The 13,642-nt window shown below is 36.5% G+C and overlaps 1 protein-coding gene across 1 annotated transcript in view; it reads left to right on the top strand.

Annotated features, from left to right (window-relative positions):
* The window catches only part of CFAP54 (cilia and flagella associated protein 54), a 234,117-nt gene that overhangs the window by 196,264 nt on the left and 24,211 nt on the right, over positions 1-13,642 (top strand). Inside the window, exons 63-65 of the mRNA XM_015591439.2 lie at positions 2,013-2,180; positions 8,980-9,086; positions 11,472-11,613. Coding sequence (XP_015446925.1) covers positions 2,013-2,180; positions 8,980-9,086; positions 11,472-11,613 — 417 coding nt within the window. The remainder of the gene's footprint in view (positions 1-2,012; positions 2,181-8,979; positions 9,087-11,471; positions 11,614-13,642) is intronic.

Here is a 13,642-nt window from a genome sequence, read left to right as displayed (position 1 = left end):
GGTCAAATATTTGACTGGTGCAAAGTAATTTGTTGTTCATAGGATGTGGAAAACAAAAGTTCTCCTGGCAGGTCTGTTGTTTCATTCCTTTCAAAGAATAAATCAAACATATCAAAAGTACGCAGTGTATATTCCATCAATTAGCATGTGTAATTAATCTCATTAGCAACTAGATATTTTTTAAGGCAATGGAAAATTAAATGTCTATTTTGATATTGACTTCTGTTACAATTTACCATTATTAGACCATTATGCTAATAAACATTATATTGCAGAGAAAGGTATTTTTTTGTTATTTTTCTCCACTTACATAGTTATTAAATATGAAGTCTTTGCTAAATTAGTTGTCAGACTCTTGAAAGGCACTCAGATATGAAAAAACATGAGAAATTATTTTTGCGAATCAATTATTTACCTGATTTTTTGGTGAACTGCCTGACATAGAATTAATCTTACTTAAGCCTTTTAAAATGATTATTTAATGCTACTAATCTTGCTTATTGTGCATTTTTGTCATGCTTTTAGTGTCATAGTGCTAATAAATGATTATTCTGGTTTATATCCTTTTATGATAGTCTCTAGACATTTGGAAAGTTTTTCACTTTTAATATTACCTTTCAGTCAAAACATATTTTTTTTTATTTTTTCAGTAGATAACTTGAAAGGTTGATGTCTTTATTTCTCTTTTTATTTTATTTTGAAGACTTGCACTGACAGTCTTATATCTTGAATCGGCTCAGAAATAATGGGAGGTACAAAGCCTTTCAAAAATGCCCGGCATTTCTTTCTGGACACTGACATGTTTCCCTTGGTCACCAAGCCTTGAGATACCTTAGATATCAGGAGTTTAGTGGAACTGCTTCCCAGCCACCATACTGTAATCTTGGGAATAACCAGAAGTTAATTCGTATATTTATTATCTCTTAATATAATGCCGATTTTGTTAAAATTGTAGGCATGACTTCTTTTTATTTTAATTACAGTTGAAATTTAATATTATTTTATATTAGTTGTAGGTATGAAGCATAGTGGTTAGACATTTATACAGTTAAAAATCCCCACCCCCATGCCCAATTAGTCTAGTACTCACCTGACACTATACAGAGCTATTACAGTATTATTGACTATAATCCCTGTGGTGCACTTTACACCCATTCCCTTCACTGCTTCATAACTACCAATTTATATATCTTAATCCCTTCGCCTTTTTTATCCAGCCCCCCAAACTCATCCCTTGTTCAACAAGAAGTTAATTTTGAAAATAGTTTGCACTCCATTGAAGAAGGTCCTTTTTAGTCTTGAGATATTATTATCACTATTATTATCTCTCTGGCTAGACTTATTTTATTGATATTGATCATGTTTTGCTTTCCTAGCTACCTTAAAAAACTAAGCAAATAATTTATGAAATTACTAATTGGATTATACATATTTATGATTCTTAAAAACTCTTGATTTAGGGACAAAGTTCCATCAAAGTACCTGGGCCCAGATTCCCCAAGACTGAAATGACAAATCAGCCACACATTTAAAAAGGAAATGAAAATAATGGATTTTAATCTTTTAGAGCAAAAACTATGTCTTATTTTGCACATGGGCACTACAAAAAAAAAAATGCTATTGGAAAATAGATAATAAATTATAACCACACCCTCAGTAGATTCATCAGCAGAATAAGCCAGAAAAAAGTAGGACATGTTCTTAGACTCCATGGCGACCTTAAGACTGAAATGCTAGCATGGACATTTTCCCCTTTAGGATTTTAATCTGGGAGACTCACTAAAGTGGAAGACATTTGTTGAGTTCACTGGATTTTAAAGCATATTTTTCTGCAGGACAAACTTCTCTGTGGTAATCAAAGAGAGTTTTAAAATCTATATCCAAAAAACAAGCTGAAACAATTCCCGGAGTTATCTAATGTAGCCCATATTAAATGCATATTAAATGAATGTTTTAAATATTGAATGAATTCATTACCAGCAATTAAACTGATGTTTCTGTTTGTTCCCTAGTTACTTCGTGACAGTTCTCTACACTCCATTTTATCATTAAAGGTCCCTGCCAGCCCATCTTGTGTAGAGCTGATATCAGATATGGCAACACATGCTTTGAACAAGGAACTTTGCTTTCAATGGTACATTCCTCCCCTTGAAAGACCTCCAAAGGAAATAGAACCTATGGTATGTAATACGATTACAAAGCTAAATCTTACATTTAGATATAAAGTTTAACTAGGCCATTATACATTGAAGAGTAGAAAACATCCTCTTATATAGATGAAAATATACAGCTATATAGGCTCTATATTATCTAAATGGATCTGAAAATAACTAAGAAATCCTGGGAATGGTTTTCTTTTTATTTATTTTGCTTACATTAGTATAGTGGGTTAGAACACGGAGTCTGGAGCCAAATTTCCTGGTTTCAAATCCTAGCTCTGTCACTTAATAATTTCGTGATCTTCAGTATATTGGTTAGCTTTTCTGTATCTTGGTTACCCTCATCTGTAATTAGAACTCACTGTGTAAACACCTAACCTCAGTAAATAATAGTTGTCATTTATTATTATCTCAAATTATTTTAAAATTCTTATGTCCTTTTAAAGTTTAACAACTTCAGATACATGTGTACTATACTTGATGAACATTATTTAAAAGAACCTTTTAAAGTTTAGCAACAGTATCTCCATATAGATTCTTTAGCTGCCTACATTGTGCAGAAAAGAGAGTGAACTGTGCCTAACCGGCAAAATTAAAGTGCAGAGAAAATTGGAGAAAAATAGTTTGTCTCTAAATGCTGTTTACAAATTTGTACCGCACATGTCGCTCCTTATTTTAATGTTTGTCATTATCTTTAAGGCCATATCTTTATTTTTATCCTTTTCTGTCCATATGCATGAATAGACATTTGCAATGATGTTAGTTGGGGAAGGGGGTGGGTAGAGGCGGGGAAGGGCGGAGCAGGAGGAGACAGAGGCGAGTATTTTGGAGCAGTTCAGTATCGGTCCCTGAACTCTTGGCAACTGAATAGTGATTCAGATTCTAGAAGAGCCTTGAAGGGAGTCAAGCTTTTAAAAACAGAATAGTTGGTCACTACAGCCTTTTACAGAGGAATCTCCTACTATAGAATTCCTTTGATTGCTGCTCTAAGAGCCTCAGGCTTTTTCTCATAATGTTTGCCATATAGTTTTTCCTTATTTAGCACTTTTATTTGCTTTTTGTCTCCTTTATTGGGCTACTCCTGTACTTGCCAGCTCTTAAGTGCTGTCCCCTCTGGCCGTGCCTCTGGTAGTTTCTGCTGCTCTTTGACTCATGGGACTTGCCTGAGACAGCGAAACCTCCTGGGCTTACTACTCCTCTTTGCTCTCCTTCTCCCATTGTCCCCCTCATCCTGCTTCCTTAGGCTGCTGACATTGCTAACTCTTGGTCAATTAGTATCTCTTCCTACTCATACAAAAAGAGAAACTTTAACATATCGCTCCCTAGAAACATGCAAAGCTGTTTCTCACATTTTGAAAGTGCTTTCCTTCTCACCCTTTCCAAGTCAAAACCTTGCCAGATATTTCACGTACATTTGGAAATAATAAATGTGTGGTCCGTTTTGAGGAATTTAATGCAGTAGTTTTCAAATTGTGGTTCCAAGAATACCCATAGATCATCAAATCAGTATAGTGGGTGATGAGTGGTATTTTTTTTTAAAGAGATTAAATACAAGAAAAATAAGGTAAGTATATTGCATATAGTAAGTGAAAATATTTTCAGAAACTTTTTTTAATAATAGATATGTTAAAATCTAGATTGCTCTTCAGCATATATCAGAATTTATGTCCTTGCTGGCAAGAGAATCAATGAAGTGAAAAAAGAGTATATCTTTCAGAGAAGATAAGAAAAGAGAAAGATTACATAGTTGGGAAACAGAATGTTTACCTAAGCAGCTAATTTTTAAAAAATGAGGAAAAATTATAAAATATAAAGTTCACTTTACAAGGCCATAGAAATATCACATCCATATCAGTTTGGGGCAGGAAGATCTGAGAAGTTAATGCTAAGACTACATCTGCGGCTGATAATTAGAATAACAAGGTTTCATCTTCAACAGTTGTGTCTGACAATTAACATGGAAGCACGAACTGGTGTCAGACAGAGATTAGAAGCAGAGCACCAACTAACAAATTCTGATTTAAACAAGTTGGTTAAGTGACTTTCTTAAGCCACAAGCAGAGACAGAACACACAGTTTTCTCATTTCTTAGTTCGGGGACTTTTTTTCCCTTTGACAATAGCATGCATGTCTTGGGTCATGATAAAAGATAATAGTTACTGCCATAAATCTCAGTCAAAAAAATCAGGAAACACTGACTACACCTTGTCAGTCATAAGATTCTATCTTTTTGAAAGGTAGCACAGGAATTTGTTTGATGATTTAAATATTGGTGCAGTTTAGCATTCATCTCTTCGTTATCTTAGGCCTTTGGTGTAGAGTTTCAGCCAATGAAACTCATGAAACCCACAAGATAATAGCAATAGTGAACACTTACGTGGAGCTTACTATATTCCAGACGCTTTATTTATTTTTACTTCACAACCATTCTATAAGGTAGACACTATCATTGGCCCCATTTTATGAAGGGGAAACTGAGACACAGGATGGCAGAATGCCAGTTGGCGTGGGGGTCAGGATTGGAGCAAACCGACTCCAATCTGCGCTCCTAAGCATGGTGCTATGTTCAGTCCTCAGACAGTGGTCCTGGCTGCAGGCACTTCTAGCCACTTGGCAGGATGGTAATGAAAATTAATAGCCGACTTAGGACCTTGGAGTTCCCAGGGACTTAGAGGGTCATTGGATATCACTGCAAGTTGACATCACTTAATTCACCTCAATCCATTTCAGTTTAAGCGCTACACTGAAGCAAGAAAGTAGAAATCCTGGGACTGGAGATTTGGATGTTAAACATTTAGATAATTCAGAGGGCTAAATATTCCATACCACAATACTTTAGACTTTAGTTTATAACTTGGAGAAGTTTAGCTTTTGTTTTAATGAACCTCCTAGACACTGGCTTTAAAAACATAAAGAATGGCCGATTTAACTCAGAGAGACATATAGCTACAGTTTAGCCTTAAACAGATGTAACACGATCAAAGAGTTGATTGCCCAAATTTGTCTCAAGATCATACCTTAGGACCTTTAGCTTTGTTCTACTTTATATTCTTGCTGTTTTTAGTACCCAGACTATCCAAGAGAATGCTTATATAGTAGGCTCCACCGGAAACCTTTTCTAACATCTCTTGGTACCACCCAAGTCAAATTTCAGATCTGAAAGGAAATAAAGATAACAGGAACTTAGATCATTGCTCTCATTTTACAGATCAGGAAGCAAAGCCTCATACGGGCAAAGTGATTTGACCAGTGCTACAATTCATCAGTGACAAAAATAGAAATGGGAACCTAAGTCATATAACTCTTAATATTCATTTCTTTATGACACACATATAACTCAACTGCTTACTATCTAAATAATAAAGCATTTATTGAGTGCCTACTGTTTGCCAGGCATCTTGTCAGGTGATTAAGATACCAAGAAGAAGAAGTTATGAATCACCTCCCTCTAGCGGACGAGGGGCTCTTCTTTCACCCATGACTGGGCTCTAAGCATTGCTCTAAGTATTTGACATTGACTCACTGAATCTTCACACCAATCCACGGAATGGAGAATACTGCATCTCCATTTTACAGATGAGGAAACAGAGGCACAGCCTTTTAATAATTTGATCACACAGCTAGAAAGTGGAGTAGTCAAACCCAGGCACGCCTGCTCCAGAGCCCAGGCTCACAACAACTCTGCCAGTGAGTTTAGTGTTTTGTTGTTTAACTACTGCCCTACTTTATGTATGTCCAGTATGATTTGAGACTGTTATACCTTGAATTTAGTTGTCTGTGCTATGCACAGTTAGAAAAGATTTTTGAATTGTATTGCAAAACCATTGACCAGTATCAGCCTAAGGAGGGAGCGAATTATTTTCATTATCGGGGCTTAAATATCAACCACGCTATTTAAATTTTTCCACTAACATGCCTTGGGGAATTTCATTAGCTCTTAACAGATCTAATGAAAATTTCAGAAATTGGAAGATATTAATTAACATGTTCGAGGTGCTGTGAGCACTACTAAAAAAGTACAAGATGTCACTCTTGTCCTCAGGGATTTTATTTAGATGGTAACCTGAGAGTCAAGGTTAACAAACACAAAACAAGAGCAGACACCAAAAGATAGTGTGTGATCGTGGGCTGATCTCTCTGGGACTCATTTAATTTTCTTTTCAGAAATGTTTCATCAAATTTTCCGTAGTTTGAAAAATCAAAATTTGAAAGACTTCTAATGAATAGAAAAAAGAATAGTTCTCTGTTTAGCTGCCCTCATCCCTGAATTCCCCTTCTCAGATGCAGTTACTTTGAACTCTTTTAAATTAGCTGCCCTCATCCCTGAATTCCCCTTCTCAGATGATACTTTGAACTCTTTTAAACGGGGCTTTTGGGGTTGTTTTTCCTCCCATTTATCTCAATGATATGTTCACATGGTGATTTCTTAAGTGATCAGCTTCACACACTACCGCAGAAGGTGAAGGCCAGTGTCAGCCTTTCCCCGTCTCGCACACACTCTTCTCCTCTGCACATTCTCCTAATCGAGTCCTGTCATAATTCGTAAACCACCGCCAGTGTTTAAGTTATGACCATGTAAATACTGCTCACAGCCAAGCCAAATAAGGTACTATTTTCTTTCTTCCTGTCTTCTTTCCTGAAGGAAAAAATTGCCTACTTTTTGTTTACCTTATTGTTTAGAATCTCTCATTCTTCTTAAATTTTCAAAGAACTGTGCAGTCCCTCTCCATTTGGTCAAACCCATAAGCTGATCTCTCAGTTCCATTTTTTTTAACCTTCAGAGACATGCAAACTAGATCGATTGCTCTCATGACTCAGGTATCATCCTAAGAGCCCTATTTACTGTGCCTCTGAGAATTCCTTCCCCTCGGTTGGGGTTTCCTGGGTCCCATGTTTTTTGCTCTCTTGATTTGTTCTCTCATGTCAAACGAACACATATTCCAGCTTCTTGAAAAAGGGTGAATTGGAGGTGCTGATGTGTTGAGAAATCTAATCCCATTCTCATTCCTAGTTCTTTATTTTGACGTTTTTCCTCTGGCAGCTCTGACGATCTTCCCTCTGTGCCCTCTGTTCTGAAATTCTGTGATGTACATTGGTGTGGGCCTGTCATTCATTGTGCTGGATACTTAGGGTGCCCTTTCAATCCTGAAGGTATATTCTTCAGTTCATGGAGATTTTTTCTTTCATAATTTCCTCCCTCTGATTGTCTCTATGCCTTCTGGAATTTTTAATATTCATATTTTGAACCTATTGTTACTTTTCTCATCTTTTCTTCCCTATATGTTTTTAAATTTAGGTCTACTTTATATTCAACTTTATATTTTAGATGTTTTATTGGTTATTTAGTTGTTACAATTATACTTTTTAATTTTTAAGAGCTCTATCTTGTCCTTCATTGTTCTATTTTAACAGTACTATGTTCTTGTTTCACAGATGTAATATTGTCTTTCTTCTTTCTGCAAGGATATTAATTAACATTCTATTGAAGTTTTCTTAGGCTCTTTGTCTTCTATCTGATTCTCCAGGTTCCTTTCTTATATTGGTTTTGGTCACTGCCTTTTATTTCATGTCTAGTGACTGCTGGCTATCCATTCATGTTTGGAGGCACCAAGAAGCATATTGGGTCAGGCTTATCGGTTTATAGGCTTCACTGTAGGGTAACTGCAGGAGCCAGATGCATTCTGGGAAGGGGTTGGAGCGGGGCAAGGGGATGTCTCTTGTGCAGAATACAGACCTTCACTTAATTCTATTGTTTCCAGTTCAGCACCTCATCCCTGAGCATAGGTCTTTTCTAAGTTAACTTGAGCCAAGAGGAAAATGAAAGTTCTCCAGCAGAGAGGAAACAAGGGAAGTGGGGAGTCTCCTGGTTGCATGAGCTCAGAGAAGGGAGGCGAGCTAAGGTCCCTGAGGCCTCCAGTCCCCAAGTCTTTTCAACAGTCCAGGCATATAGTTGGCAGCCCCTCTCAAGGCAGTTCGGACACAGCCTTTCTGCTCCACTGAGTCAGCTATGCTCTTCCTAGTGCTCCATCCTTCAAAGTATTGTTAACATCTCTTGATGCGTCATCTCCTCTCTTGTTCTGTCTTTGTTGATTTAGGCCTTTAAAAAAAAATCCCTTTACTCTTATTTTAGTTTGATTTTTGAGGAAGCAGAGATAGCACATGCACCTAGTTTTGACTGGTGGCTCTGGGCCTCAGCTTTCTTATATGTAAAATGAGGGATGTAGGGCAGATGATCACTAAGATTCTATGAATCTCAAGTTCGATGGATTTTTACATGACCGTAAACAGGTGCTATGCTGTGTAGGACTGACTCTAAGCATTGTCATATTTCAAACAACAGGGGAACTACTAAGCCTGAGTCATTAGAAGAGTTTTTGTCATAGAGGTGGGGACTAGAAAATCGTGTGTAGATCGAGTAAATGGAGAGAAGAGGAAGGGAACAGCATAAGTGAATGCAGAAAAGAGGCTATGACCACTGTGGGAAAAGCGCAAACTGAGAAGTAACAAAAAACAGATCCTCACCGGGTGTATATTTAAAACTTGTCATAGAGGGCTTTCAAAGGCTGAAATTTAAACTTAACTGCAGTAAGAAATATCAGTCTTCAAAAATAATATAATATTGGTACCAAATAGCATTTAACCTTTGTACAACTCTTATTCATATCATTTTCCTTAAAGTGAATTGAAAAAATCCTCGTTTTTTTTCCAACGAAAAACTTTTTAAAGTTTAATGATATTATTTTGAGAACTGATGCTGCATTTTTTTAAGGCAAAGTGTAATTCGATGTCACATTTTATGTGCCTTTTAATTTTCCTATAGGTTTTATTGTTGTATGCGTATAACACAAAGCCCCTGAAGATTGCAGATGTGAAATACGATGGTTACAACAGTGCACACGCTGGCTCTGTTTGGGTTCCACTGAACAGGCAAGTGAAGATGGATTATCCACAACTCTAACCCTGACTGTTGATATTTTCATAAGAACAAGCTGTTTTTAGTAACATACAAGGTAAAGCACAGGAGAACCTTTAGATGTTTAGAAAAAAAAATCTTCATTTTACCTAGAAGAATATGATATTGCAGTGGTGAAGAGCACAAATTCTGAATCCGTCCTGCTTTGGTTCAGATACCAGTTGCTCCTCTTACTGTCTTGAGCAGGATACTTTACCTGTCTGTGCCTCATTCTACTCTTCATTAAACTGTGAATAATGATAGTAGTACCAAGGGTTGTTGGAGGAGCAGTTTCTTATACTGTATGAAGTTTGTAGAGAGTACAGGATGTTGTCTGTGCAATATTTTGCCTAAAATTGGGGCAGGGGGGTTAAAAAGTAATTTAATGTGGCTCTGAATTAGGTTGCAAAATGAAGCCCAGACTCCACCATATCTCGTCTTATCCTTTCCTCTTTATCCAGCCTTATTTTAAATTGTTCCCTAGTCAAAGATCTCTGCTTCAGCTAGGTTGCTTTTCTCCTTTTCCATCAAAAAGGGCACATCTCTAACTTTTGCTCATGCCTGCTTTCCCTCTTTTCCTATTTCTCTTTAACAAATTCCTTGGGTTTTTAAAAAATTCTTTTTATTGCTTAGTTAATTTAATTTTGATTCCATTTTTCATTGCCCTTGTGACCTCAACCTCCATTTCCTCACTTGTAAGATGGAAATAATACCTATTCTGCCTACCTTTCAGGGTTATTATTAGGATCAAGCCAAACAATGCATGCACATTCTTTGAAAGGCTGCAGCACAGGGCAAACGTCAGGTCTCATTACCAGATCCTCTGTCTGTTAGTGTCTAGCTTTGCCCAGCTAGTAAATGCTTAGGGAACAGAGACTCTGTACTTCTGTGTCCTTCCCTGGAGAGCCTTGTTCGTGCTGCATGATTTTCATTCCGAAGGACTCTTTGCCCTCAATATGAACAAGAATAAAGAGATATCTCAAGAGCTGGCATGTTTTTTGTTTTGTTTTGTTTTGTTTTGTTTTGTTTGTTTGTTTTATTTTATTTTATTGTTTATGAAGTGACAGAAAATTAAGGCACAGATCATATACCAGTACAGCTAAGCAACAAAATCGGGAAACTGTGCGCTGCCTTATGTACATCTGAAAACATGGCGAGATTTTTTTTTTCCCAGAACCCAATAATGAAAATGATTATAATTTCTGCAAAGTAGAAGGTAATCAAATTGACAGGGTTCTTTTTTTTTTATTATTATTATTCCAAAATGTTGTTGATTTTGGTGTGTTCATGGCCAATGGTAAGGTTACTAAAGCAGGGACATGCCCCTGTCACTGAGGCTATCACAGAGGAGGGTGCCTGATAACCTTTCGTCTGATCCGTCCATTGGTGGCACCATGAAAATGGGCTACTTCTGTCAACCAAGGTGGCATTTCCTGTGTTCTTACAAGGGTCAAGATAAGATCAGTTCTTGGGGAGTTGCTCTTGTTGATCATCCTTCAGAAGGCAAACTAAGGGGACACTGTGGGAAATTGAAGAATTGTAATTCCCGAATTTTTTCTTAATGTCAATTTGATTTCTGGGATTATTTAGTTCTTTTCCATAAAACTTTTCCTTCTTCCTTAGACGAGGACACTGGTAGCACACACACAGACAGGCATGCATGTGCACACTGTGCCTGTATTGTAGAGTCACTGAGGGCCATGCAGGTGGCTGTTTGCCTCCTTCAGCTGTTTCAAAGCTTTTCCATCTTCTGACTCCACTCACCTCTGCCTTCAGAGCATCCATGGGCCTCTGGCTGCAGAAGCTTCCCATCTGCAGCATAATTGCCACTGTGTCCTCTGCCCTCCTCTGCTTTTGCTTTTCCTTCTACTTTGATTTTTCTCCCTACCCTCCACTCCCTGTACCATATCCTTCAGTGTTGGTTTTTTAAGAGCCATTGTTAACTCATCATAATTCTTCCCTTGGTCAGCCAGGGAATCAGAGCATGACATTAAGGTTTACATAAGGGTAAATCTTTTGTCATTGCTGGAGTTTTTTTGCCCATGTATTTATTTTTTGGGGTTTTCATCATAAGCAATATTTTGGATGTGTACATTTCTTTCATGGCGCCTGTGCCAGTTTGTAATTATGTATCTATTTGAATGTATAACTAGATCACAAACATTATGTAGGTTAGAGTCCTGTCCTTTTGCTCATATTCCTTCAATGAAGAAATAATTAAATAAGTTATGTTTAGGGATGCCCGAAAACTAAGTGTTAAATAACTAAGGACTTTCTTTATACATATTGTTGACTCTCAGAATAAATTAATGTCTTTCTTAACCTTTCAAATGAAATACATATATGTTTGTTATTTTTAGAGTTATTTCGATTCATGAGAAACTATCCAATCTTGCACAAATAGCTGAAATATCATTGCCAGCAACTCCTGAAATTATTTCAGATGAAAAAGTACCTGAAATACAAGAAATGGAAGACAAATCAATTGATAAAGAAATGGAAGTAAGTTATTAAATAATGGGAAATTACATTGCTTTGCAAGATGGATGTCATTATACATAAATATTTAAATTATTTTTTACTTCATTAGAGCAGAATTATGTAACTAAACTTGAACTTTGTGGGTTTTCTGCCCTGTATACGCTCTATATAGAGTGCCAATATGACCCAACTTTCGAACACATAAGTAGTGTTTCCTTTAAAGCTCTTCTAAGCATATCAGTCATAAGAATCTGATGGTGAATGAAAGCAAAGCCAATCTAGAGAAATCATTCAGATATAACTGTGACACCTAAGAGACAGTGTTCTATAACTTTATAACATTACTTTTAATTTCTCACTCAAAGTTTATTATTTGAGCATTTTTATTACGCAAGTAATACATGAAGGAAAACTAGTAAATACAGTTAAGCATATATCTTTCAGACTTTTTCTATGCATACATATTTTTCTAATAAAAAAAATTATCCTTACATTATGCTATTAATCTGATTACACAGTTCATGCAGTTAATAGTTTTTATTACCAATGTTTGTGTTTTAGAGGAGAGGTCATTTCCCTTCTACTCCTCTTGAATTCTAAACCCATTGAGAAATGAGACACAGAAAATGAATATATAGAGATCAAAATGTCAACATCATTACTGACAAAGCAGATTAGCCAACATGGCTTTAGATTTGTGTCCAAATGATTACTTATTAATATTTCACCCCTGAATTAGCCAAACTTGCCTACCTAGTCACACAGTCAATTAGCACACCTGTATAAACCATAAGATGTCCCCACTCTCCTTCTGCCCCTGTCATCCTTACTACATGGAGGAGCAGAGAATAATTGTCCGGCAGGCAGGGCACCTCCAAAATGATAACCAAAGGTTGCCTGGAAGGGGCAGAGCCTGACATGCTCTGTTGCTTTTCTCAAACTCACCGATCAGATAAGTCACCCCACACTCTTGGCAGCAAATTGGGGATGATGGTTCTGAAAAAAGCTGAAATGTCTCTCCTCCTCCAGGACCAGAGTGGGGACTCCTACCTTCTTGGAAACGAGAGGAGCAGGGGGTACATGCTCTGTCCTTATCACCTGCTCTTTGAATTTCCGTTTGCACATTAATCCAATTTCTTGAGAAAAATATTCTGTAGTTACTGTGGCCATTTGAAAAAAATCAAATGGCTGTACAGTGTTTACAATGAAAAGAAACAATCTCCTGACCAAACTCTCCTGTTTGAATTCCTAGACACTTGGGTCCTATCTCTATTTTCGTCCTCTGAAAGCTTTTAGGATCTTCCCTTTGTTTTTAGTCTGTTCTATCTTTTTTCTTAAATCACTTTCTCTTAAATCACTTTCTGCCAGGTTAATGTTTAGTTGGTTACCAATAACAAGACATGTTTAATTCTTAAAGACTATTATTGGTAAGGCTCTTTTTGTTTTCTTGTTTATCTCATCTATGCACTCATATGTAAAAGTGTAAAAGTTGGCAGCTCTCCTGATTTTCAGAATATACTTTTTGGCATTTTTTTCAGTCTGAATTTACCAGTAGAGTGAGTATATTTTTCATTACTGTGACAGCAACGAACCCAGCTGTAAGAGGATTTATCCAACAAGAACAATTAGTCTTTGCAAAATGCAACTTTCCAGTATTTATGTCTTTTGTGCTCTGTGCTTGCATTTATCATAGAACTGTCTTAGAATTTTAGTTACACATTCTTTTCAGTATTGTCAGATGTTATAATATGAATTACCAGGTGTTTAATGATATTAATGATATACCGACTACTGATAACAAATCTCCCAATAGATCATATATCTCAAACTCTTGAGGTTTCATATTCATAATTATTTTCCTAAATCACATGGTTGCCTTTTCATGTCTGTTTTCAAGAAGAACTCAGCTCTCATTTTGTTTTTGCACTTCCTATGTAGATCACTTATAATCACAGTTTTTCAGTGGCAGACTAAACTTTTCAGATTGCTGTCTTTGAGCTATATTCTAGAATATCTTTTGCTGAAATTATCCTTGAATACATTACTATAT

The sequence above is a fragment of the Pteropus alecto genome, unplaced genomic scaffold (assembly GCF_000325575.1).
Source record: "Pteropus alecto unplaced genomic scaffold, ASM32557v1 scaffold94, whole genome shotgun sequence".
Taxonomy (NCBI): Eukaryota; Metazoa; Chordata; class Mammalia; order Chiroptera; family Pteropodidae; genus Pteropus; species Pteropus alecto.
This window is presented reverse-complemented; position numbering and strand designations above follow the sequence as displayed.